The following is a 26,909-nucleotide window of genomic DNA, read 5'->3' on the forward strand; positions in this document are numbered from 1 at the left end:
AGGGGTCAGTCCGCGGGGGTGCGGCGGGCCGGCTCTCCTGCTCTCCTGCTCTCCTGCAGCGCCGAGGAGAGCCCCGGCGGCAAGTCACGAATGCGAGCCATTTCCCTCAAGGGGAGTGGAGGGAGCTGTGGCTGCAGAGTGACCATTAAATATTTAGGCGGCTGTTTTCAAAATCCAGACTGAGCTTTAATCTGAAAGGTAATGGAAAAGCGTTTGAAGTTTCTGACCAGTGACATAAGCAGAGCTGTGCTTTAAATGAGTTGAGACTTTCTAGAATGGATTGGGGTAGGGAAGGTGGAAGGCAGAGTTATTGGGGATGAGGGGAATATACCCTCTAAACAGGTTTTACCTCCTCTTGTTTCTCCCTCATTTTAGTCCATCCCTTGTCACAGCAGGTTTTTAGTTCTAGTTCTGACACTATCTGTGTGACCTTGGATAAATCACTTTGCTTTTCTTGTCCTCCGTTTTTCATCTGTAAAACTAAAGAGTTGGGATTAGGTGATCTCCAGGGTTCCTCCAGTTCTTTGATCCCATAGTTTTGGTGCTGAGGATCACAGGATCAGACTATTTGTTATGTTTTGTTTTGTTTTTAAGATTTTATTTTTAGGTAATCTCTACACCCAATGTGGGGCTCCAGCGTACAACCCAGAGATCAGTAGTCGCTTGCTCTAACGACTGAGCCAGCCAGGTGCCCCTGTTGTGTATTTTTGAATTGTATTCATCTGTAAAAGATTTTCCCTAACATTTTATTATGAAAATTTTCTTTTTTTTTTTTTTAAAGATTTTATTTATTTATTCATGAGAGACAGAGAGAGAGGCAGAGGGAGAAGCAGGCTCCCAAGGAGCAGAGAGCCCGACGCGGGACTCGATCCCAGGACTCTGGGATCATGACCTGAGCCGAAGGCGCTTAACCATCTGAGCCACCCAGGCGCCCTATTATGAAAATTTTCAAAGATGCATAAAAGTTTAAAGAACTGTAGGGTGAACTTCTAGTTTTATTTATTTTTAAAATAGGTACTACATTGGCAGGTGCATAATTCAAAATATACCCAAGAGCATACTGTGAAACTCTTCCCTCTCACCCTTCCCTTCCACCCAGAACCCCTCCCCGGAGGTGCTAATTTTGTGATTCCCTCAGATGCTGATGAAAGCAAATATGTACACACACTCCCTTTTTAACACAAATGTTAATGTCACATTAGCATTTCAGCACCTTGCATTCTTCACACACATATAGGGAGGGTTGTAGACTTGATTGCTTCATTAGAAATGGCTGGTGTTGAAACTTAGGTTCAGAGAGGTTGTGACTTTCTTGACTAGCTTGAGATCACTGAACTTGTTAGTAATAGATCTGGGCCTAGAGCCTATTTCTCTTGATTCACAGGCCAGTGGAGAAATAATACAGATACAAGTTTTTTTATTGCATAAATGGTCAGAGAGTGATTTTTAAAAGAACATTTCAGGAGTTTGTACTTGTAGGCAAGGCCATTAACAAGAGCGTTGGACTGGAGAGAGATTTTAAGGTACACTGGGGGAGAAAGAAAGAAGCCTTTATTCCTGGGTGATGGAGGATGGGGAGTGGTGTCTTAAGCCAAGAAAAGAAATTGGGATTTTGAGAAGAAAGTAGTCTTTTTGTTTTGTTTTGTTTCTGTTTTTGGTAGGTTGCTAATGCTGGGACAGTTATACCATTAAGGAATTCATTTCTTTTACAAATTCTTATTTGACATCTTTGATAGTTTCTGGAAATAACATAGACCATATATCCCATTGCCTAGTTAGGATTGTACATTTATTTAGGTGACTCTATTACTGCTTTCAAGGAGACATACTTTAATAATAAAGGTCCATTTGTTTCACCATGGAACTTAACAAAAAATTACAGGGCCTGAGAAATTCATTTTTGAGAAGGACAGAACAGAAATGTAACATTCTCAGTGATATGCCTAAGTGTTTCCCTGTTTTGTGTTTTGTATTGATCTGGCCTTTTTTTTACTGAATTGATTTTGGGAAATTCGGCTAAAAAAATCTTTCTTTCTTTAAAAAACCAACCTTTTCTTATTTCATTCGCAATTTTAAAAGAGTAGGGTGTGGGTGTGTTTCTGTGAGATACTTGTGAAAACAGGTTAAAACATCTTTCCTCCACCCTATTATTATTACAGACCCTTTGACTGCACAGGCCATTTAAAATTTTCCTTTAACAGCTTTTTTCTCTTGTCTTAGATTTCTGGCACTTAATTTAGCTGCTCAAGGACCAATTTAGCTTATTCTCTTCATTTTGGCCTTGTTCTCAACAGGCAAGTTTGCCAAAAAGCTGAGCTCCAGATGGGTGAGGTGCCACTGTGTTTTTGCAGAGCAGAGCACTCTTGGTTGGGTGCTGTTGGTGCAACATTTCTGTGCATTACAGCTTGGCATTTGAGGGCCATAGTTGATAAATCCAGGCTACTAATTCTTGAGGTCACCTTTAGCAATACCTGTTGTTGCCAAATTTTCTGTTACAGTCCTACTTACCTTTTTTTTCCTGATTGCTCTTTATCCTCTTTCTCATAGGTGGCTGGTTATAGCAGTTGGTCTGGTCAGAGCATACCTGGCTAAGGGTAGCTATCATAGCCTTTATTATTCCATTGAAAAGCCTTTGAAATTCTTCCAAACTGGAGCCTTACTGGAGGTAGGTCCTGAGATTTGTTGTCCTTATTGGTTTCTATTGTTAAAAATTTGAAAACTTGCCTCATAGCATACTATAATGTTGATGACTAGATTATCTTTTTGTCAGTCTAGATAAGGTAAAATCTCATTTAATTTCTATTACTTGGAATATATTTTACATTCAGCTTCTATTGAAAATCAAATGAAACAAGCTTAAAATAGGATTTTTTTTTAAATTCTAGGGAAATTGTAGGAAAGTGTTAGCAAACTCAGATACTTTCAGCAGCCAGCTTATGATGGAAACAGTGAAGCTGGTGCGTGTAGGATGTCAGACATGGTAGATACAAGAAACAGTAGAGCCTATCTACATGCATCAAAAAATTTTTCTTAAATAAACGTTCATTAGTTTCCCTGTATTTTTTTTTTTAAGATTTTATTTATTTATTTGAGAGAGAGAGAATGAGAGACAGCACAAGAGGGAAGAGGGCAGAGGGAGAAGCAGACCCCCTGCCGAGCAGGGAGCCCGATGTGGGACTCGATCCCGGGACTCCAGGATCATGACCTGAGCCGAAGGCAGTCGCTTAACCAACTGAGCCACCCAGGCGCCCTAGTTTCCCTGTATTAAGAGTAACATATCTAGTCCTGTCTCCTGAGGTCAGTATATGTTAGCATTTTTGAGTTGCAAGTGACAAAGTATTTTGAACAAAAAAGGAATTTACTGGCTTTATAGTTGATAAAGATTGATAAAGGGTTAACTTACCAAATCAAAGGAACCAGCTCAGGAATGACACCCAAGGATTTGACATTGCCAGACTCTTTCCATCTCTCATCTCTTGTTTATGTCTATTTCTCTTTGAATGTTGGTCTTAGGCTCTCCTACTGCAGACTGCCTTCTCCATATGGTAGGAAAAGGGGGAGGAGTTATTTTTCTCAGCATCTGTGTCACAGTTCTAGGGAAGGGTTCTGATTGGCCTTACTTAGACCAGTCACCCTTGCCTGTGATGTGAGATAGTTGATTAGCTGGGTCTAGGACATATGCCCATCCTTCTGGCCAAGGGACTATAGGCTTTGTTAATGGAAAAGGAGGAATTGGGTAGCCTTGGGCACACAGAATCAATAGGTACTATAGTTCATAATGGTAAAAAACCTGCAGGTTGCAGCAAAAATCTGGTGTTCAGTTTCATTTCACTTAGCCTCCAGGGCAAGCCCATCATGACATTTGGAAGGGTATTACCTTTTACCTCTAGGAAATGACATGTAACACCTTAACCTCTCACCTTCACATTTGAAACAGAAAGTTGTAGTTTTCCTTTTTTCGTTTTTGTCTCAGAAAGCAGAGGTTTCAAAACTGTCCATACTTACACATTTTAGGCAGATGGTATGGGGAGGTGAGCTTCCAGCTGCGAATCGAGGACCCATATTCTAACTATGCTGGTTTTATCAATTCTGTGAATTTGAGCAAGTCATTTATCTCTAGTCCACCCTCTCTTCTCATCTGTGAAATAATGAGGTTAAAGTAGATTTCCAAAGCCCCTTCCTGCCTGATGGGAGGAAGTCTGAGAAAACTTCAGCAAATCCTTGTGTGGGCCATTTGTTAAACTTAGAGTTTTGAAATTTTTTTTGGAAGGTGCCAATAGTAAGTAAATAGTACTTTGCCTCTCAGAGCTTTGGCCAGCACAATTCTCTCCAGCTATAGAGAAGCAAGTTTGGGGCCAGGCCATGAGAAACTGCCCCAGTGCTTGACATGGTACGCAGTTGTACCTGATAGGAATTCTTCAGTGATTTAAAGGGGTTCTATCTCTCTAAGCCTTTGTAATATTAGAAGTATAATTTTTTAAATTTCAGTATGTCTTAGGGAAGGTAGTGACATTAATATGTTTTACAAAATCCACTCAGGAACCAAATCTTAACACTTTGAAGGATTAGCCCATTTATCCCTATAGAATTTTTAACAGGGATTTAAGAAAACATTTTGGATTTTTGGTTTTATCTCTGTTATCCCCACTCAGAACCAATTAGGTGACAAATACTGGATTTGATTTTGGGAAAAGGACTTTGCAAAATGAAGTGAGGACTCCCAGGAATAGCAGGGAATTAGCTTTGCAGTTGTCAGTCATGGCAATAGACCCTTCAGCCTGGGGCAAGAGAGCAGACTTATGAAAACTGCATCTCCTGAGTTGTCCATTAAGGAAGATTTCATGCCTCTGCAACCTATATCATATAATAATTACATGTGCACAGTGTCATTGAATTACAGATTAGTTATCCTTCTGGGAATTATTCATGTTTGACAGTATATCTTGTTTGCAAGAGGAGAAAAGGAGAGAATGATTCCAGGGAGGTTATTCATTTATGTCTTTGTATGTTCAGTGTCATTATACCTTTTTTTTTTATTGAAGTATAATTAACATACAGTGTTAATAGTTTAAGGTGTGAAATATAATAATTCAGCAGTTCTATACATTACTCAGTGCTCATCAAAATAAGTGTACTCTTAATCTCCTTTATCTGTTTCACCATCTCCTGCCACCACCAGTTTTTATTTTGTATTTAAGAGTCTTTTGGGGTTTTTTTTATTTCCCAACATTCTGTGTCTTTGATTTGTATTTTCTGTCTTTTTTGCATTTTTTTTGCCTTGTTTTAAATTACAATTCTAATACAATTAACATACAATGTTGTATTAGTTTCAGATGTACAGTATAATAGTTCAACAATTCTGTATAGTACTTAGTACTCATCATGATAAGTGTGCTCTTAATCCCCATCATAACTACCGGTTTGTTCTCTACAGATAAAAGTGTGTTTTTTTATTTGTCTTTATTTTCTTTGTTTGGTTTCTTAAATCCCATGTATGAATGAAATCCTATGGTACTTATCTTTCTCTGACTTAGTTCACTTAGCATAATACTCTCTAGAATCATCCATGTTGTTGCAGATGGCAAGATCTCTTTTTTATGGCTGAGTAATATTCTGTTTATATATGTGTGTGTGTGTGTATGTCACATCATTTTATATGTATACCACTATAAATGAGGTTACTTACTTGTATTTCTGTATGCTGAATTTTTTTTTTTAGGATTTTATTTACTTATTTATTTGAGAGCACGAGGACATGAGCTAGGGGAGGGGCAGAGGGACAGGGAGAGGGACAAGCAGACTCCCTGCTGAGCTCAGAGCCTGATGAGGAGCTTGATTCCAGGACCCTGAGATCATGACCTGAGCCAAAGTCAGACACTTAATGGACTGAGCCACCCAGGCACCCCTGAATGTTATTTGTTAGTAGGTTTTGTGGGAGTTTGCTTAAAAAACAAATAGAGATTACTTGTTTGCAAGAAACTTCAAATTTTCTTAGGAAAATGTAACACTGTGCTTTTCAAAAGATTTAACATTTACCAGGCAAGCGCAAATGGGATGGATTAGTATAATAAAATAGGTGATTCCACTTCTGAGGAAATTAATGTTTTGCAAAATGGGTGCAAAGATATACTGAGTCAGTGATACAATAATATAGCTTTTTTATAATGTGGACACAAATCCTAATTTTTTTTTACAGACTCATTGGAGAATGTCTTGAGTGTATTTTATAGATAATTTTGCAAGTTACTCCACAGGTGATCATTTGATTAAGTATGTATTTGAGTTGTTGTGTGCAATGGAGGTTGAGCCCTTGCTAATAAAGAGCTTAAAATCTTATTGGGTAGATGATTATACTAGAGCTCTTGGCTGGAGATTACAGAAACCTCCTTAACCAACTTGAACAGTAAGGGGACTTTAGTATAAGTTTATAGGATGTCCCATGGAGTCCAAGGACAGGGATGCATACTGCAGGGAACTCAGGGATTCCTGCTCCATCTCTTATCTCTGCTATTCTCAGTTTCTTTGTCTCTGATTCTTTCTTCTCTTCTGGCACACTGGTTTTCTTGGTTTCTTAGTCTACATGGCAAAAAATGGTAATAGCCAAAGCTCCTGAGATTTACTCCTACAATCAAGAGATCAGCTAGTTGGAAATAGAATCCTATTCCCAATTCCACATTTCCAGTGAAGGGCCTAATTTGTCGATCTTAAATCAGGTTCTCATTCCTCCACCAGTCACCTGGTAGACAGGAGCAAGATCACATTAACCATATAGAAGTTGGAGGGAAGGGGTAATGTCTAGAAAAAGGGGTATTAGGTGGAAAGCCCAGTAGGTATTTATCAAAGTACAGAAACACAATACAACCAACATCATAAGGTACAAAGTGATTTGTAAATTGACAGAAAATAAAATATACTGATAATCTTGTAAGCCAAGAGGTGAATGTATGAATAAATATGGTGTGTCTTGAGTTGAATCTTGAGTAATCTTGAAAGCTAATTCACATAGGTAGCAAAAAATATATTTTTAAAATGTCATTCATGGATGAACAAATTTCCATACCATAAAGTTAGTGAATTACTGATACGTGTTATGACACAAATGAATCTTGAAAACATTGTGTTATGTGAAAGAAGCCGGACATAAAGCACTACACACTGTACGATTCTGTTTATGTGAAATGTCCAGAGAGGCAAATCCATAGAGACAGAAAGTAGATTAGTGGTTGCCAGCAGCTGTGGGGAGGAGAGAATGGGGAGTGACTGCTAAAGGGTACAGGGTTTCTTCTTAAGATGATGACAGTATTCTGGAATTAGTGGTGATGATTGCAACCTTGCAAACAAACTAAAGACCACTGAATTATACACTTTAAATGGGTGACTTTATTGGTATCTAAATTACATCTCAGTTTTTAAAAAATTCTTCTATAATGAGCTGTGGATAAGTTTTCTTCATTTTTTTTTTTTAATCTGTGATATTCATTGATAAGGATAAGTTATCTTTCCAGCTTTGTTAGAGTTGAGTTAAAGATTAGAATTTAGTAGGGATACCTGGGTGGCTCAGTTGGTTAAGCATCTGCTTTTGGCTCAGGTCATGATCCTAGGGTCCTGGGATCGAGCCCCGCATCGGGCTCCTTGCTTGGTGAGGAGCCTGCTTTTCCCTCTGCCTCTGCTGCTCCCCCTACGTGTGCTCACTCTCTTTCGCTCGCTCTCTCTCTCTGACAAATAAATAAAATCTTTAAAAGAAAAAAAAGATTAGAATTTAGTAGACTGATGATATATTATGACAGTTTAAAATTATTTCTGAGAGGGGCATCTGGGTGGCTCAGTCAGTTGAGGGTCCAACTCTTGATTTTGGCTCAGGTCATGATCTCAGCGTCGTGGGATCGAGCCCTACATTGGACTCCATGCTCAGCGGGGGAGTCTACTTGAGATTCTCTCTTTCCCTCTCCCTCTGCTTCTCCCCCCACCCCTGCTCTCTAGCTGTCTCTCTAAAATAAATAAATAAATCTTTAAAGAAAAAGAAAAAAAATTATTTCTGAGAGAATCTGGATTTAGTTAACATAAGACTGTAATTATAGCAAAGACACTTTAAATACTCATGATTGGATATGCCTCAGTGAGCGGCACTGTGATTCCGTGGTTTAAGGACTGCTCTGCAAAGACGTTAATTGTTGAGACTGATACAGACCATCTTCAACATATGTACATTGCTATATGTCTCACTTAACCAACCAGTGTCTAGCTGGGAATGCCTACTGGACCGCAGGAATTCCCTTTCCTTCCCATTCTCTTCCAGATCCTTCTCTCATTTAGAACTCCCTCACCTACAAAAAGAAAGGGGAAAACGCCCCAGTCTTATTTGTGATCTTTTGCTAGAATTGGTCTGGAGCTGGGTCTGCAGTGGCAGAACTGGTTCCAGAGAGGCAGTGGAGGAGAGTAGACAGCTTTTGTTGTATCTTCTTACCCCACTACCCCTTTCCAAGCCCTGTCTCTGTAATCTGCTCTCATTGTGCCTCACCTCACAACTCTTTTCAGACCCTTTAATGACATAATCAGGAAGATGATTTTGAGTATTTCTCTAAAATATGGCAAAATGTTAAGAACTTGTAGTGTCCTTAAGAAGGAGGGGGCTCCCATCTTGTCTCCCTGCCGGTTTTTCTGTGTTTGCCTCCAATACTAGATGACTTTTTTCTATGGAGATATTAGGAGGTTAATTTCTGTGGCATTATTAATACGATAGTATGCTTGAGGCACATCATTGGTCAAATTTACTTTTGTGTACTTACCTGGGGACATGACGACCCTCTTTAATATTTTCCCTCCTTATGAAAACATGCTAACTTTCCAATAATAATAATCTTAAAAAGGAAGCTATATGTACATTTTAGACTACCTTTATTATGCAGACTTGTTTTAAGAAAACAGACCTCTAAGAGACTTCTGAAAAGCTAACAGAGCAGTCATAGTGGGGTATGGACAGAAAGGACAACAAACCTCAGACAAGCCAGCTTCAAAAACAATGTGAAAACCAGAGATAAAATAGAACTTGGTGTAATTAATAAGTGTCACAACATTTGAAGGGAAGAGGGAGCATGTGGGAAATGGAGCCCACCCACACAGTCCTCACTGTTTGACAACTCAAGCAAATAGAAGAAAATTGATAGAGCATTCAAACAGGTAAGACAGCTAATGGCTTTTAAAAGGAGTGGGCAGAAATTTTTTTTAAATGAAATGAAAATATAGATGGTATCAGTACAAGGCAGGAAGGAGGCCATAGTGTAGAGAAAGAGGTGATACTAAAGAATAAGAAAAGGTAAGAATTCCCAGTTACAGTCTAAGATTAAATAGATTACAGAGCAGCTGTTGGGAATGTTCAGAGTTCACCATTTGAAATGTAAAAACATTACAAAATATGTAGTGCCAAGTGGATCAGAGATATTATGTGTTGGTGGACTAGCTAATTTGTGAATAATTATTTGAATAACAGAAAAATGAAATATATGGGAAAGTAATGAAATTCCACAGACTAATACTAATGTAATAGAACTGACATATCTCGAAAATGGATTTTGGATATGCAACTTGTCAAAAAGTAAGGGTACCAGCAATAGAAATGATTAGAACATAAAACTCATAAATAATCAGGAAAAATTCTAGAAAACTTTTCTGAACTGAAAGACCAACTCAGTATGGTTATTGAGAGTATATGGAGTTCCACGCTGGAGCTGTTTTTCAAGAAAAAAAAAATCCCTTCCCTTCTTGGGCACCTGTATGTTAAATTTTTAAACTCAAGACAAAGATAAGCAATTTCCAGCAGAAAAGAGATCTTAAAATATGATAGTAAGGGGCGCCTGGGTGGCTCAGTCAGTTGAGCATCTGCCTTCCAGGGTCCTGGGATCGAGCCCCACATCGGGCTCCCTGCTCAGTGGGGAGTCTGCTTCTCACTCTCTCTCTGCCCTTTCCCCCGCTTGTGCTCTCTCTGTCTCTCTCAAATTAATAAATAAAATCTTCAAAAAAGAAGTGTAATAGTAAAACAGCCTAGGACTTTAGACTTTGAAGAATAAAAATATCCACATGAAATTAGGAGAAAGCGTTAGGTTCCTAGATAACCTTGCAATTTCCTACAGATGGAGACATTTTGAAATACCTACAAAAAGTATTGAAACTTTGAAAGAACCTTATCAAAGGGTATTTAACTCTTAGGTAAATAAATAAAATTAACCAAGTGTTAAGATTAGCATTGTCCACTAGAACATTCTACAGTGATAGTGTTCTGAATCTGTGCGGTTTGATACAGCAGCCACTAGTCACATGTGGCAATTGAACCCTTGAAATGGGGCTGGTGGGGCTGAGAAACTGAGTTGTTTTGTTTTGTTTACTTTAAGTAGGCTCCAACATGGGGCTTGAGCTCACAACCCTGAGATCAAGACATGAGGTGAGATCAAGAGTCAGGTGTTTAACCAACTGAGTCACCCAGATGCCCCAAGAAACTGAGTTTTAAGTTTTACTTATTTTTAGTTTAAATTTCAATAGGCACATGTGGGTAGTGGCCACTGCATTGGACAGCATGGCTTTAGATCCTGATACAGATTACAAGGTGTCCATTGGAATTTCATAAGATAATTCAGATCTTACCCAAGTAGAATGAAGTGGGAAGGAGAGTAAGCCAAGGAAGAAATTGTAAATTCTATGTCACTCCAGAGTTTAACTTCATAATTCATAAGGTGAAATAATGAGAATAATTATTAAAATATGTTGATCTTTTTAGATTAGGAAAAATCATTAGGAAAAAAGCAAATTGCAGGTATTGGAAGAGATGTGGAAGGATATATAGTAAACTGCTACATGTACTTATTCCCATGGGGGATTGTGGTATTTGGGGAAGAATAAAAGGGAAGTTCTCCTCTTTGCTCTCTAGACTTTAGTGTGTGCTTGTATATCACTTCTGTGAATCTTGAAATAAAAAGGAAGGTATAATAAATATAAAATGTAATACATTATATAATCAAAAACAAAAATGAGAAAAACAAGATTAAAACTTTTTTTAAAAAGAAAGAAAAATAGCTTAGATAGATTACCTTGTGATTTAAAGTGAAGTACACACGGAAAGTACAGAATTTTACATCTGTTGTTAAAAAAAAGAAGAAGGAACTATAACAGTAAACCTACAAGATGACGGAGTGTAGTATAAATGCATCATTTCTAATGTTTATACAGATAGACTCATTAATTTTTTCAAAATAAGTTATAGTGATGGTTAACAGTTTAAAAAACAAAATTCAGCAACCTGTTGCTGTGAAAGACAAGTTTACTGGAGGACAAACCAGTCTGCCATGACCAAGCATACAAGAAAAGCAGGACCACCCAGTTACAGCAGAAGATAAAGTTGATATCAGAGCAGAAGCCAAAGAGAAACTGGCAGAGTTCATAATTTGTCATGCAGGAGGAACATGGCAAACACGTTGGTGGAATTAGTTGATGGGTAAATGATTGTCATTGAAAAGCTGGCAGAAATGTTACAGAAGTAAAATTAGAATTGTACTTAAGTGTCACAGTATATGTAAAAGAACACTGGAGACAAGACATCTGGGTACTGAGACTTGGTTTTGCTGCATGGTCTTAAACTCTCTGCAGTGGATACACTGGATTAAATGACCTTAAGTTTTTCCCAGGGATGGGTGTGTGTGTGTGTGTGTGTGTGTGTGTGTTTATTTATTTATTTATTTATTCAGAGAGAGCAAGCTGGGGGAGGGGCAAAGGGAGAGGGAGAGAGAGAGAATCCCACCACCCCAAGATCGTGACCTGAGCTGAAATCAAGAGACACCCAACCAACTGAGCCACCCAGGTGCCCCTAGTTTTTTCCCAGTTTTAAGTTCAGTAAGGGTTCAGCATTTTACAATCAGATTATAAAAATAAAGCAGGTAATGAATTAACAAATTGTAGAGCTGAATATAGCAAGAAAGGTAAAATTAAATGAGAGAGAAAATAATGGTAATTAAGGAAATTTCACCTATTTTCTCCTTTAAAAATGGATGTAAAAGGATTTTGAAAACAAGTTTGGACTGGAGTCTGAGGCAGTACAATAAATACCCCCTTTTTCTTGCTTATGTTCTGAACATTGAGAAATAACTCAAAGGAATTGCATAAGGATCCTAAAAATCAACTTTATTAGCAATAAAGGCCTAGCTGGAGGCTGTGTTTGTGTGCAAACTAAATGGGTTTGCTAACTGAACTCCAGAATTAGATCACCACCCACCCTGCCCTAGGCAGCAGCGGCCAGGCTGGCATGGAGTAAATAGAGAACTTGGAGTTCTTTGTGAAAACCCCAGGGTAGAGCTGAGTTGAGCACTCCCCATTTATTCTTCTCAAATTTACTGTTCAGATGAGTCATCCTTCCTTTCCTGGGATAAAGTGATTAACAGAGAAATATTTGGGAGAAAACTCTTCTCATAGAAGCCAGAGGAGGGGAGAAAGGTGTTTGCCTCTAATCATAAGTGCTGTATATACAGGGGGAAAAAAAAAACCCGTAAGCATAAAGAAGAAAATGCATGGAGTCAATGTTTTGAGAGAAAATGGAATCATACATACATATGGTATGAGAATTTTCAAAACTAGCCAGATACAGGTAAACAGAACTCAGGTTAGTTCTGGACTTCCCATAACATGAGTATGATAGACCTGTCTTAGGGCTGCCCAGCTCAGGAGATTTTTGTCCTCCCTGGAAGTTCTCCCAGTTTCATGGCTGGACCTGTCTTTCCTGATAGCAAGGGCATCTCTACTCCCTGACTCCCTCTCAGGCCATTGCTGGCTGGTCCAGGGGTGCACACTTGACCCATACTGCACTGGTCAGATATTTTTCTCCCAAGAATTTGGAATTTTGAGTTGAGAGAGATTGGGGCCCACTGTAGCCCAGTCATATTAAATCCATGAGCTACAGTTGGGTCTCCAGAGCTGCTTGGGTTCCAATTCCTCTTGAGATTTGCTAAACTTTTTTGTAAGAGTGTTTTGATTGCCACAGTAGAGTTGCTGTGTCTGTATGTCTTACAACACCTGAGAGAGTCCCAACTCAGTAAAGGTTTGTCCTGCATCTGCCCTGACTTTTGTATATCCCCTCAGACTAACCACTCTATAAATACAAATTGGTAGTTTTGTAGTACATATTGATATTAAAATATCTTCATGAGAAATTAAACCAAAAGCTTATTAAGTTAGAAAGAAATTGTTATCTTAGTGTTCCTTTGATGCATAATAAAGATATCATGAACTTAGCAGTTTGTTTTTAAAATAACATTCATTTATTAACTCATGGTTATGTAAGTCAGAAGCTGGGCTTGGCTCAGTTATCCACATAGTGCCTCACAAGACTGAAATTAATGTGTCAGTCAAGCTGGCTCTTACCAGTGGGCTCTTACCAGTGGGCTCTAGGGAAGAATGTGCTTCTAAGCTCATTCAGCTTGTTGACAGAATCCAAATCTTGTGCTTGCAGGTCTGTGAGGTCCCACTTCCTTGCTAGTTGTCAGCTGGAGGTCACTTCCTGCTCTGCTTTTATAGGGCTCACCTTGTTGGATCAGGTCTACCCATATAATCTCCATACCTTAAAGTCAGTTGATTTGGGACTTTAATTACTTTTGTAAAATCCCTACACTGCAGTACCTAGATTAGCGTTTGGATAACCAAGGAACAGGAATCACAGGGAATCATCTTTAGAATTTTGCTTACCACAGTTGATAAAAAGAAGGAACCTAAGTGAAATAAAGATACCATCTCAAAATAATTGAGTAATTTGTTCATTCTGCAAATTGTACTCTATAAGAATTACAGCATTTCGAACTTGCATATTTAGCTGAAAGGAATTTCAGTGCAATAGTGTTGTTACTGCCAATGCAATGAAACGGACTGAAATTATGTAACAAGATTTGAGATTCCTGTTTAGACTTCAATTATTAAGTTAGTGAAGGTACCTGAAATACAGGGATCTCATTGGATTTTTTTAAATATAACTTTTAATAATATTTCTTATTATTGCCTTTTTGGGGACCACCATAGTTTTTCAGTTTTATCCTAAAACTATCACCAGTCTATTACACAACTGCTTTATTGCCTCTTGCAGTGTTGGTTTGTTTGTTTTTATCTAATCCATCTCTTCCTTGTTGCACCATTCACAGAATATGGGCAGATGGGCTTTCTGTGATACTTTTTTTTCTTTTTTTGGATTTAATTTTTTATTTGACAGAGATAGCGAGAACAGGAACACAAGCAGAGGGAGTGGGAGAGAAAGAAGCAGGCTTCCCGCCGAGCAGGGAGCCGGATGTGGGGCTCGATCCCAGGACCTTGGGACCATGACCTGAGTTGAAGGCTGACACCTAACAAATGAGCCACCCAGGCGCCCCTCTGTGATACTTTTTTCCTACCCTGTCTTGTGACATAACCTAAAGGATTATTTTGACACCACACTTAGAAAAAATAAGACCAGGCTCATTCATGATGATATTGTACTTGCTTTTTTTTTTTTTTTTTTTTTTTTTTTACTTTGACTGTTATTTACCTTGGCATATTATTCTAACTTCAGTTAAGATTACTTTCCTATGGGGGCGCCTGGGTGGCTCAGTTGGTTAAGCGACTGCCTTCGGCTCAGGTCATGATCCTGGAGTCCCAGGATCGAGTCCCGCATCGGGCTCCCTGCTCGGCAGGGAGTCTGCTTCTCCCTCTGACCCTCCCCCCTCTCATGCTCTCTCTCTCTCATTCTCTCTCTCAAATTAAAAAAAAAAATTACTTTCCTATGTCTATTACTATCTTAATACTGTTTTTTATTCTAGTGTTGGTCTGCACCTCTGCTTTTATTGTTCTATACTAGTTTAAAGTGCTTTCTGATATTCTTATTTTTTTTGATATTCTTATTTTTAAATCCAAACTTATTTGTCATAAATTGTCACATATATCTGACTGCTTTATTATGTCCCCAAACAGTTGTATAGTGAAATACATATTTTAAAAAAATAAATTACTTTCTGTTTCTTCTTTCCGTATCAGAACATTGTATTTTTAAAAAATTTTTGTTTAGGTAGATTCTATCACCTATGAATTTCATTTGAGGATAGAAGAGGCATTATAAAATATATGTGATTAAAAGGGGGAGATTGGGTCTACTAGGACTAAGACCTGTTATTCTGTCACACAAAGAAAAAATGATAGCCGTCAGACACTATACAGTTGACCCTTACACAACACAGAGGTTGGGGTACCAACCTCCTGTGCAGTCGAAAATCCACATATAACTTTTCACCCCCTACAAGCTTAACTCTTGATAGCCTACTGTTGACCAGAAGCTTTACCAATAACATGAACAGTTGATAAACACATATTTTGTGTGTTACATCTATTCTTTGATGTATTTGTACAATAAAGTAAGCTAGAGAAAAGGAAATTTTATTAAGAAAATTAAAAGGAAAAGAAAAATGCAGTTACTATACAGTATAGTAGTAGAGTGAGGCACCACACATCACCTTATCCTTATCCAAAGTTAGCGAAGCTGGTTCTGGGAGTGACACCCGCTCCGTGCTCCTCTTCCCAGGAATGTAGGAAACCTCATTCCAGGCACAGTTCAGGGGAATTCGAAGAACTGGTGAAAGCAGAGCTTCTTGATAGGTCACTTGCTTCACCTGACTCCCTTTACATGGTTCTAATACAGTTTCTGTTTGTGGGAAATGCTAGCAAGCTTTGAAAGGCCAGTTCCCCTTGAGAATTAGTTCCCAGCCTCAGATAATTTTCAGCACCTTGGACAGCGCCCCTCCTTTCCTCTCTGCAGGCTAGATTTCTGCTTGGTGCTATCCTATCCTGAGTTCCTGGAACCCTTACTTTAGGAAGGCAGGTTATCATTCCGTGATCCTTGAACAACACTGGCCAGTAACTGGCCCTGCCACTTTGTTAGGAATCCCTCTCCAGAGCCGGTTCCTTTGCACCTCATAGTTGAAGACCTCAGTGAACTGAGCTTCCCCCAGGTGGGTGGTGTGGTGATGAATGCCAGGAACAGGCAGGAGCCATGCTTTCCCAGCCTTCTCCACATCTTTCTTCCACCTTCCCTTCCCTTCTAGTCATTTGGCAACCTCTATCTTACTTGTTAATCACAATATGAAATATGTATTTGGGGCCCCTATGTGGCGCAGTTGGTTTAAGCTTCCAGCTCTTGGTTTCAGCTCAGGTTGTGATATCCGGGGTCATGAGATTGAGCCCCGTATTGGGCTCCATGCTCAGAATGGAGTCTGCTTACGACCCTCTCTCCTTCTCTCTCTGCACCCAACTCCGTGCTCTCTCTAAAATAAATTAAAAAAATTTTTTTTATTTGTTGAAAAAAAATCTTGAGTGTAAGTGGACCCATGCATTTCATGCCATTGTTGTGTAAGGATCAACCATATATCCTTTTCTATAATGTCCTATTGTTAATCAGCCTCCTGAGTGGACATCTTACCACATACATGGATAGGTTTTCTATCTGTGTACTGTTATCTGTCTTGTCTCAGCATGCTCTTTATTCATGTCTTTTGTTCCTCATTTAAATCTACAGACATCTTTTATTTTCCTCAACTTTACAGCAGGAGGTCCAGATTATCTTGTAATATTCACATAGTTGAGATTCTTAGCAGTGTTTTCTTTTGAAAAAGATAAGATTTGCGGTATAATAATTCTTTTCTTATCAGTTATCAACAAATTTGTGAAGGTTGATTTTTTTTAAAAGATTTTATTTATTTGACAGAGACACAACGAGAGAGGGAACATAATCAGGGGGGAGGGGCAGAGGAAGAATCAGGCTCAGGGAGCCTGATGTGGGGCTCGATCTCAGGACCTTGGGATCGTGACCTGAGCCGAAGGCAGACACTTGACGACTGAGCCACCCAGGCGCCCCAAAGGTTGATTTTTTTAATCCAAGCCTCTTTCACTCCCCCTGCCCCCAAAATTTAGAGAATTAATAATTCTCAAGGACATAGTCTTATCAGGAATATTTTAGATGAGCCAAGTCTTGAGTTATGGTTTCAGCAGATATCTTGTAACTAATAAACAATGAAATAATATGATAAAATCAATAGAGTAGAAATAGAGCCTCGATTCTGGACATCACTTACTACCTTGGGGAATTCAAGCAGCTTTTCTAAGCCTTGGCTTTCTCATCTGTAAGTAAAGATATCTGTCCTGCCTATTGGCCAGGGTTGTTGTTAGGACCAAACAATAGAATGACTGCTACAGCAATGTAAATTTTAAAATGTACTACAATAGCTGATAGCTCTTATCCAGAAAAGCTTTGGTCATTAAATAATATTGTAGATGGCTTCAGATTACTTTTTTATTATTATATTAGTTTCAGGTATATGGCTTTATAATTGGATATCTGTATATACTACAAAGTTATCACCACAAATCTAGTTCCCAACCATCACCATATTGTTGTCCCCCCTTCACCCCTTTCACCCATCCCAAAACTCCCTTCCCCTTTGGTAACCACTAGTCTGTTCTCTGAATTTGTTTTTGTTTCATTTTGTTCACTTGTTTTGTTGTTTTTTAGATTCTACATATGAGTGAAATCATATGGTATTTGTCTTTTTCCATATGACTTATTTTGTTGAGTGTAATGTCCTCATGGCCCATCCATGTTGTGGCACATGGCAAGATCTCACTTTTTTATGGCTGAGTAGTATTCCATTTTATAAATATACCACATCTTCTTTATCCATTCAGCTATTAATGGACACTTAGGTTGTTTCCATATCTTGGCTATTGTAAATAATGCTACAGTGAACATGGGGGTGCATATATCTTTTCAAATTAGTATTTTTGTATTCTTCAGATAAATATGAAGTGGAATAGCTGGGTCAAATGATAGATCTATTATTAATTTTTTGAGGAACTTCATGATGTTTCCCATGGTAGCTACACTAATTTACAATGTCACCAGCCGTGTACTAGGGTTCCCTTTTCTCTACATCCTTGCCAACACTTGTTATTTCTTGTCTTTTTTTATAACAGCCATTCTAACATTAAGTGATATCTCATTGTGGTTTTGATTTGTATTTCCCTGATGATTAGTGATGTGCTTCTTGGCCATCTGTATGTCTTCTTTGAGGAAGTGTCTGTTCAGATCCTCTTCTCATTTTTTAATAGGGCTGTTTGGTTTTTTTGTTGTTGAATTGTAGGAGTTCTTTATATATTTTGGATATTAACCCCTTACTCCTTATCATGTATATAGTTTGCAAATGTCTTCTCCCATTTAGTAGGTTGCCTTTTCATTTTGATGATGGTTTCCTTTCCTGTACAGAAGCTTTCTAGTTTGATGTAGTCCCATCTGCTCATTTTTGCTTTTGTTTCCCTTGCCTTTTCAGTCAGCTCCATAAAGATGTTGCTAAGACTGATGTCAGGACCTTACTGCCTCTTCCTTCTAGTAATTTTATGGTTTCAGGTATTACATTCAAGTCTGTAATCCATTTTGAGTTAATTTTTGTATATGGTGTAAGATAGTGGTCTAGTTTCATTCTTTTGCATGTGGCTGTTCAGTTTTCCCAGCACCATTTGTTGAAGAGACTGTCCTTTATATTATGTTCCTGGCTCCTTTATCATAGATTAATTGTTCATATATGGGTGGGTTTTTTCCTAGGCTCTTGATTTTGTTCCATTGATCTGTGTGTCTGTTTTTTGGTTTGGTTTTGTTTTTTACCAATACCATACTGTTTTGATTACTATAGCTTTGTAGTATAGTTTAGAATCAGGCAGTGTGATACTTCCAGCTTTGTTCTTCTTTTTCAAGATTGCTTTGGCTATTCAAGATCTTTTGTTGTTTCATACATGTTTTAAAGTTATTTGTTCTAGTTCTATGAAGTATGCCGCTAGAATTTTGATAGCTATTGCATTGAATTTGTAGATTGCTTTGGGTAGTATGGACATTTTAACAATATTAATTTTTCCAAACCATGAGCAAAGAATATCTTTTCACTTATTTGTGTCTTTTTTAATTTCTTTCATGAATGTCTTATAGTTTTCAGTGTACAGTTCCTTCACCTTCTTGGTTAAGTTTATTGCTTGGTGTTTTATTCTTTTTGGTGCATTTGTAAATGAGATTATTTTCATAATTTCTCTTTCTGATGTTTCATCATTAGTGTATAGAACACCACAGATTTCTCTGTATTGACTTTGTATCCTGCAAGTTCACTGAATCCATTTATTTATTAGTTCTAACATTTTTTGGTGGAATCTTTAGGATTTTCTATATATAGTATCATATTATCTGCAAATAGTGACAGTTTTACTTCCTTACCAATTTGAGGCCTTTCGTTTCGTTCTCTTGCCTAATTACGGTGGCTAGGATTTTCTTTTTTTTTTTTAAGATTTTATTTATTTACTTGTCAGGAGAGAGAGAGTGTGCACAACCAGGGGGAGCAGCAGGCAGAGGGAGAAGCAGGCTCATCACTGAGCAAGGAGCCCCATGCGGGATCCAGTCTCAGGACCCTGGGATTATGACCTGGGCTGAAGGCAGACACTTAACTGACTGAGCCACCCAGGCGTCCCGCGGTGGCTAGGATTTTCAATACTCTGTTGAATAAAAGTGGCAAGCGTGTGCGTTCTTGTGTTTTCCTGAATGCTTTTCATGGCTGAGTTTTGGTATATATGATGCTGGCCTCATAAAATATGTTTGGAAGCTTTCCTTTCTCTTCTATTTTCCGGAAGAGTTTGAAAAGGATAGGTATTAAATCTTTGAATGTTTGGTAGAATTCGCCAGTGAAGCCATCTGGTCCTGGACTTTTGTTTGTTGGGAGGTTTTTGATTTTGTTTCCATGTCCTTACTAGTTATCAATCTATTCACATTTTCGGTTTCTTCATGATTCATTCTTGGAAGATTATATGTTTCTAGGAATTTATTCATTTCTTCTAGGTTGTTAAGCTTGTTGGCATACAATTGTTCTTAGTAGTCTCTTATGATTCCCTTTATTTCTGTAGTATCAGTTGTAATTTCTCTTTCATTTCTGATTTTATGTCTTTGAATCCTCTCTTCTATTTTACTTGGCTGGTTTAGCTAAGGGTTTGTTGATTTTCTGTTTTCAGAGAACCAGCTCTTACTGTCATTGATCTTTTTTATTGTGCTTTAAATCTCTATTTCAGGGACGCCTGGGTGGCTCAGTCAGTGAAGTGTCTGACTTTGGCTCAGGTCATGAGATCAGGCCTCGCATCAGGATCCCCCGCTCAGTGGGGAGTCTGCTTGTCCCTCTGCCCCTCTCCCTGCTTTCTCTCTCGCTCCCTTTCTCTCTCTCAAATGAATAATTCTTTTTTTTTTTTTAAAGATTTTATTTATTTATTTGACAGAGAGAGAGATAGCTAGAGCAGGAACACAAGCAGGGGGAGTGGGAGAGGGAGAGGCAGGCTTCCTGCCGAGCAGGGAGCCCGATGTGGGACTCGATCCCAGGACCCCAGGATCATGACCTGAGCCGAAGGCAGACGCTTAACGACTGAGCCACCCAGGTGCCCTCAAATGAATAATTCTTTTTTTTTAATCTCTTTCATTTATTTCTTTTCTGATCTTTATTATTTTCTTCCTTCTACTAATTTTGGCGTTTGTTCTTCTTTTTCTGGTTCCTTTAGGTGCAGAATTAGATTGTTTGAGATTTTTTTTTTGTTTCTTGAGGTAGGCCTGTATTGCTATTATCTTCCCTGTTAGAACCACTTTTGCTACATCCCATAGATTTTGGTATGTCAGATTTTGTGTCCATTTGTCTTTAGCTATTTTTTATTTCTCCTTTGGTTTCTTCAATGAACTGTTAATTGCTCAGTAGCGTGTTGTTTAATCTCCATGTTTTTGTGGGTTTTCCTGTTTTTTTCTTGTAATTAATTTCTGGTTTCATACCATTGTGGTCAGAAAAGACGCTTAATATGATTTCACTCTTTTTTAATTTATTGAGATTGCTTTGTGGCCCAACATGTGGTCTGTCCTGGAGAATGTTCCATGTGCAATTGAGAAGAATGTGTATTCTGCCACTTTTGGGTGGAATGTTCTATATATATCAAGTCCATCGGGTCTAATGTGTCATTTAAGGCCAGGGTTTCCTTATTGATTTTTTTGTCTGGATGATCTATCTCTTGATGAAAGTAGGGTATTAAAGTCTCCTACTGTTATTGTACTGCTTTCAATTACTCCCTTTAGGTCTGTTAATAATTGCTTTATATATTTTGGTGCTCCTGTGTTGGGTGCATATATATTTATAAATGTAATATCTTCTTGCTGGATTGACCCCTTTATCATTATATAATGCCCTTCTTTGTCCTTTATTATAGTTTTTGTTTTATTTTTATTTATTTTTTTAAAGTAGGCTCTATGCCTACGGTGGAGCCCAGAATGGCGCTTGAACTCATGACCGTGAGATCAAGACCTGAGCTGAGATCAAGAGTCAGACACCTAACCAACTGAGCCACCCAGAAGCCCCTTATAATCTTTGTTTTAAAGTCTATTTTATCTGATAGGAGTATAATTACTCCAGCTTTCTTTTCATTTCCATTTGCATGGATTATCTTTTTCTAACCCTTCCCTTTCACTCTGTGTGTGTCTTTACATCTGAGTCTTATAGGCAGCATATAGATAGATGGGTCTCATTTTTTTATCCATTCAGGCACTCTGTGTCTTTTGATTGGTGAATTTAGTCCATTTACATTTAAAGTAATTTTTAATAAGCATATACTTACTGCCATTGTGTTAATTGTTTTCTGGCTATTTTTGTAGTTCCTCTCTGTTCCTTTCTTTTTCTCTTCCCTTGTGGTTTGCTGGCTTTCTTTAGTGTTATGTTTAATTCCTTTCTCATTTTCTTTTGTGTATTAACTGTAAGTTTTTTCCTTGTGGTTACTGTGAGCGTCACACAAAATATTTTATGCAAATAGCAGTCTGTTTTAACTTGATAGCAACTTAAACACAATTCAGAGCTTTACCTTTTTACTTTTCCCCCCACATTTTTTATTTTTGATGATTCCTTTTTATATCTTTTTATTTTATGCTTCCCTTAACTAATTATTGTAATTTCAGTTTACTACTTTTGTCTTTTAACCTTCATGCTTGCTTTATAAGTGATTGATTGATCAATACCTTTGTTATATAGTTACCTTTTCCAGTGAGATTTTTACTTTCCTATGTTTTCTTACTACTTAGCTTAAAGAAGTCCCTTTACCATTTATTGTAGGGCTGGTTTAGTTGTGATGAATACCTTTAGCTTTTGCTTACATGGAAAACTCTCAGTCTCTCAAGTTCTGAATGATAACTTTGCTAGGCAGAGAATTTGGGTTGGAAGTTTTTTCCTTTCAGCACTTTGTATATGTCATGACAGTCTTCTGGCATGTAAAGTTTCTACTGAAAAATCTGCTTACATAGCCTTCTAGTGTTTCCCTTGAACATAACAAGTTGTTTTTCTCTTGTTGCTTTTAAGATTCTCTCTTAATCCTTAACTCTTACCATTTTAATTATGATGTATCATGGTTTGGATCTCTTTGGGTTCATCTTATATGAAACTCTGGGCTTCCTGGACCTGGATGTTCAGTTCCTTCCCCAGATTAGGGAAGTTTTCAGCTATTCTGAAATCATAATTGTACTCTCCATCCCCTTCACCTGTTATACTCATTCCCCCACTGCCTCCTCTCTGGCAGCCACTAGTTCTGTATAGTTAAGAGTCTGTTTTTTTGTTTTTGTCTCTTTTTTTCTTTGTTTTGTTTCTTAAAATCCACATATGAGTAAAATCATATGGTATTTGTCTTTCTCTGACTGACTTATTTTGCTTAGCATAATACTCTCTGGATCCATCAGTGTTGTTGCGAATGGCAAGATGTCATTCGTTTTTATGGCTGGGTAATATTCCACTGTGTATATATAACATATCTTCTGTATCCATTCGTCAGTCATGGACACTTAGGTTGCTTCCATATCCTGGCTATTGTAAATAGTGCTGCAATAAACACAGGGGGTGTATATATGTTCTCCAATTAGTGTTTTTGTATTCTTTGGGTAAATACCCAGCAGTGGAATTACTGGATTGTATGGTAGTTTTTTTTTTAACTTTTTGAGGAAACTCCATACTATGTTCCCACAGTGGCTGCACCAGCTTGCATTTACACCAACAGTGTACAAGGGTTCTTTTTTCTTGACATCCTTGTCAACACTTGTTATTTTTTATCCTTTTGATTGTAGCCATTCTGACAGGTGTGAGGTGATATCTCACGGGTTTTGATTTGCATTTCCTTGATGATTAGTGATGTTGAGCATCTTTTTATGTGTCTGTTGGCCATCTGTATGTCCTGTCTGGAAAAATGTCTATTCCTGTCCTCTGCCCATTTTTTAACTGGATTATTTGGTTTTTTGGTGTTAAGATGTATAAGGTCTTTATATATTTTGGGTATTAACCCCTTATTGGATACATCATTTGCAAATATCCTATTCAGTGGATTGGTTTTTTTTGTTTTGTTGATGGTTTCCTTTGCTGGACGAAAGTTTTTTATTTTGGTGTATTCCCAGTAGTTTTAATTTTGCTTTTGTTTCCCTTGCCAAAGAAGACACATCTAGAAAAATGTTTCTACCACAGATGTCAAAGAGATTACTGCCTATGTTTTCTTCTAGTTTTATGGCTTCAGGTCTCACATTTAGGTCTTTAACCCATTTTGAGTTTAATTTTGTATATGGTGTAAGAAAGTGATCTGGTTTCATTGTGTGTAGCTGTCCAGTTTTCCCAGCACCATTTTTGAAGAGTTTTTCCCATTGTATCTTCTTGCTTGCTTAGATTATAGATTATACCATAGATTATACCATACAACATTATTACAGTATTATTGACTATATTCCCTACGCTGTGCTTTTCATTTCCGTGACTTTATTTTATAACTGGAAGTTTGAACCTCTTCATCCCCTTTGTCTGTTTCACTCATCTTAATTTTTTTTATTTTGCTGTTCTGTCTGGGCAAGTTCCATTGCTTTGTCTTCCAGCCTGCTGATGCATTCTTATACTTCATCCAGTCTGCTGTTGAACCCTTCCAATGTATTTTTCAAATTTCTGTTCAATACTTTCTTATATTTTCTATATCTTTGCTTAAGTTCTCATTGTGTTCAACCAGTTTTCTACTGAGTTCACTGAGCATCTGTATGATAATTTCTTTGAACTTTTTATCAGGTTGGTTGCTTATCTGTGTTTCATTTAGTTCTTTTTCTGAGATTTTGTCATGTTCATTTGTTTGGAATGTATTACTCTGCCTCCTCATTTTGCCTAATTCTTTGTGTTTGTTTCTATGTATGAGGTAAGTCAGCTACCTCTCCCAGTCTTGAATGAGTGACCTTACATAGGAGATGGTACTATTTGGCCCAGAAATACAATCTCCCAATCACCAAAACCAGGAGCTCAAGGGGTGTCCCCTTGGTGGGCTGTGTGCGCCCTCCTGTTGTGGCAGGGCCTGGGGCTGTGGTTGGTGGGCTATGCTGACACTTGGGCTGCAGGCTGTGTCCACAACTTCTGCAGGGTGTCTTTGGGCAGAGTGCTCTGCAGGGTGTTCCCACTGTTAATAGAATGTTAGAGGAATTCCAAAATAATGCCCACCAGCACCCACATTAGTAAGGTAGACTTGAATCACAAAAATTGCTCCCACTGGTGTCAGTTTCCAGGGAGAGTCCCTGTTGTTTCCAGCCTCTTCGGGCAGACGCTCTTAAGGTTAGCAAATGATTCTCCTTTATCTGTGGTCTATGTACTATTCAAGTTGGTGTTTTACACTGGTTTCTGGGTTGAGCGGGTCTGTGTGTGGGCCCTTTAAGAGCAGGTTTTCTGTTCCCTGCAGCTTTATAGTCTTCCTCAAGGTGATCCCTATTGATTTTCAGAGCCTAGTGTTTTGGGGGCTCGTCTCTTCTGTGCAGGATCTGAAGATTTGGGTGCCAGGTGTAGAACTCAGGTACCTTTGATCCTCTGGGAAAAGTCCACACTTTTGATGTCCCTCCCAATTGTGACCCACCATAGCTGGGGTTTGTTTTATTCCCTAGCAAGTCTGTGTTTCTGCTGCTATCCTTTTATTCTTTGTTGTGAAGGCTCTGTTCATTGAACTTTCAGATACCTTTCAGAAAGAATTATTCCACAGCTAGTTGTAGGTTTGTTGTGTCTAGAGGAGGTGAGTTCAGGATCTTGTTACACTGCCATCTTGAACCCAGCTCCTTAGGTTACATCTTTACTGCAACCACCACCAGGGTTAAAGCAATGCCATATACAGGATGAATTAGAAGACAATTTAGAATAACCTAATTGGTCACTTGGATGGCCACTGAGATGGAAAGGAGATAGCAGTCTCACCCAAGACACTGGAAATAAAAACAGGGAAGACCGATGCCAGAAGTATTGGCAGGACTTGGAAACCAGTAGGACTTGTAGGTGAGGGGAAGGAAAGAACAGCTAAACTTGGGAGACTGGGAGGTTGATGATAACAGGCATAGCAGGTATGAAGGAAGGAAAGGGGGAGTTTCTTGAAGAGGCATGCCATGTTTGAGCTGCTGCTGGTACACCTAGATGGAGATGTCCAAAGGCAGTTTGCAATGTGGGCCTGAAGCATGAAGAGATCTAGGGTCACAGATTGGACTGGGAACATGCCTGTAATGAGGTCACCAAATGAGATAAGATGAAGTCTCACTGTGGAGCTTTGTAGGTTGAATGAATGTCTGCATTAAAGGGCCTGCCGGGTAAGAAGAGCCAACAAAGGCTCTTCTGACCCTGTGTTCTGTAGTCTGTGACAGTTTTGTTCTATAGAATATGGGACATGGGAGGTGGACAGCTACTGCTCTTACAAGTTTATGTGTTATAAAAGAGACATCTGGTGGATTACTGGATAAGGTTTATTCCTTAGGAAATCTTCCGCAGATACACAAACTAAAAAGGAACAAACAAACAAAAATAAATAAGAATGTACATTTTGTTAAATAACCAAGTTTAAAAATGGAATATGTGTTATGGGAACTATATATTATTATTGCTCTTTACTAATTCTTTTTTCCCCCTTTTTTCTCTAGATTTTACATTGTGCAGTAGGTAAGTATGGAATTCCCCCCTACTATGTACAGTGGGTTCTGCTTTTTTTAAAATTCATAAATAATAGGCCAACTTGATTATGACTTAATATTGAGAAAACAAAGCTATTTAATTGTTGTATATAAAATTGCTTACATTGGCATGGCTTTTGGTGTCTTAAATGACAGGTACTACTTAGATGTTATCACTGAACCATTTATTAAATGTCACAGCTGTTTCACTGTGTCAATTTAAAGAGGCCCCTCTCATCTTGTTATAAGGGTGACAGAAGCACTAGCATATTCATTAAAATGTGACTTGGGGTCCTGATTCTGGGCTATGTATAAAGCCCTCTCTGTGATCACTTGAATATTACATGCTCTTTCCTTGTGTTTAAAATGGAGTACTACATATATTGCCTATCTCCCAGATGAATACTGAGTGAAGGTAAGAGGGATTGGTAAAATCTAAGTATAAAGAGTTATATAAATGTAAGGGATTTCTACTAAAAGCAGATGCAGTGTGTTTTCTTTTTGGGGGAAGGGGCAGGTCATCAAATTCGGCTTCAGAACCGAGGTATAGCTTCTTCTCTGGGGTGGGCTAGACCCTTCTAATCAAATCAAAATCAGTTCTGGAAAGTTGACAGATTCTGTAGAGTAAGCCCATGCTGGTTGCTGTGAGTTTGAACTTGTCTCTGAAAGGGAGGATTTACAGTTGACCTCAGGAAGCACCAAAGGTCTGAAAACTCCAGAATCATGCATCCAAACCATTTTGGTCCTGTCAACTTAATTCACAATTAAGTGGGTACTTCCTGTATTCAGGGCACTGTGCTTGGCACTGTGGAATTCAGAGAAGAGGAGACTTAGTTCAGAA

The 26,909-nt window shown here is 38.3% G+C and overlaps 1 protein-coding gene across 2 annotated transcripts in view; it reads left to right on the top strand.

The window, feature by feature from the left end:
• The window catches only part of HACD2 (3-hydroxyacyl-CoA dehydratase 2), a 113,958-nt gene that overhangs the window by 465 nt on the left and 86,584 nt on the right, over positions 1 to 26,909 (top strand). For both annotated transcript variants that reach the window (XR_004678249.1, XM_035000008.1), the window contains exons 2-3: positions 2,548 to 2,665; positions 26,039 to 26,057. Coding sequence is in view for 1 of the 2 variants with exons in the window: in XM_035000008.1 (XP_034855899.1) it covers positions 2,548 to 2,665; positions 26,039 to 26,057 (137 nt within the window). In the remaining variant the exon portion in view is untranslated. The remainder of the gene's footprint in view (positions 1 to 2,547; positions 2,666 to 26,038; positions 26,058 to 26,909) is intronic.

Source organism: Mirounga leonina, unplaced genomic scaffold, assembly GCF_011800145.1.
Source record: "Mirounga leonina isolate KUSES-001 unplaced genomic scaffold, KU_Mleo_1.0 Mir_115, whole genome shotgun sequence".
Classification (NCBI taxonomy): Eukaryota; Metazoa; Chordata; class Mammalia; order Carnivora; family Phocidae; genus Mirounga; species Mirounga leonina.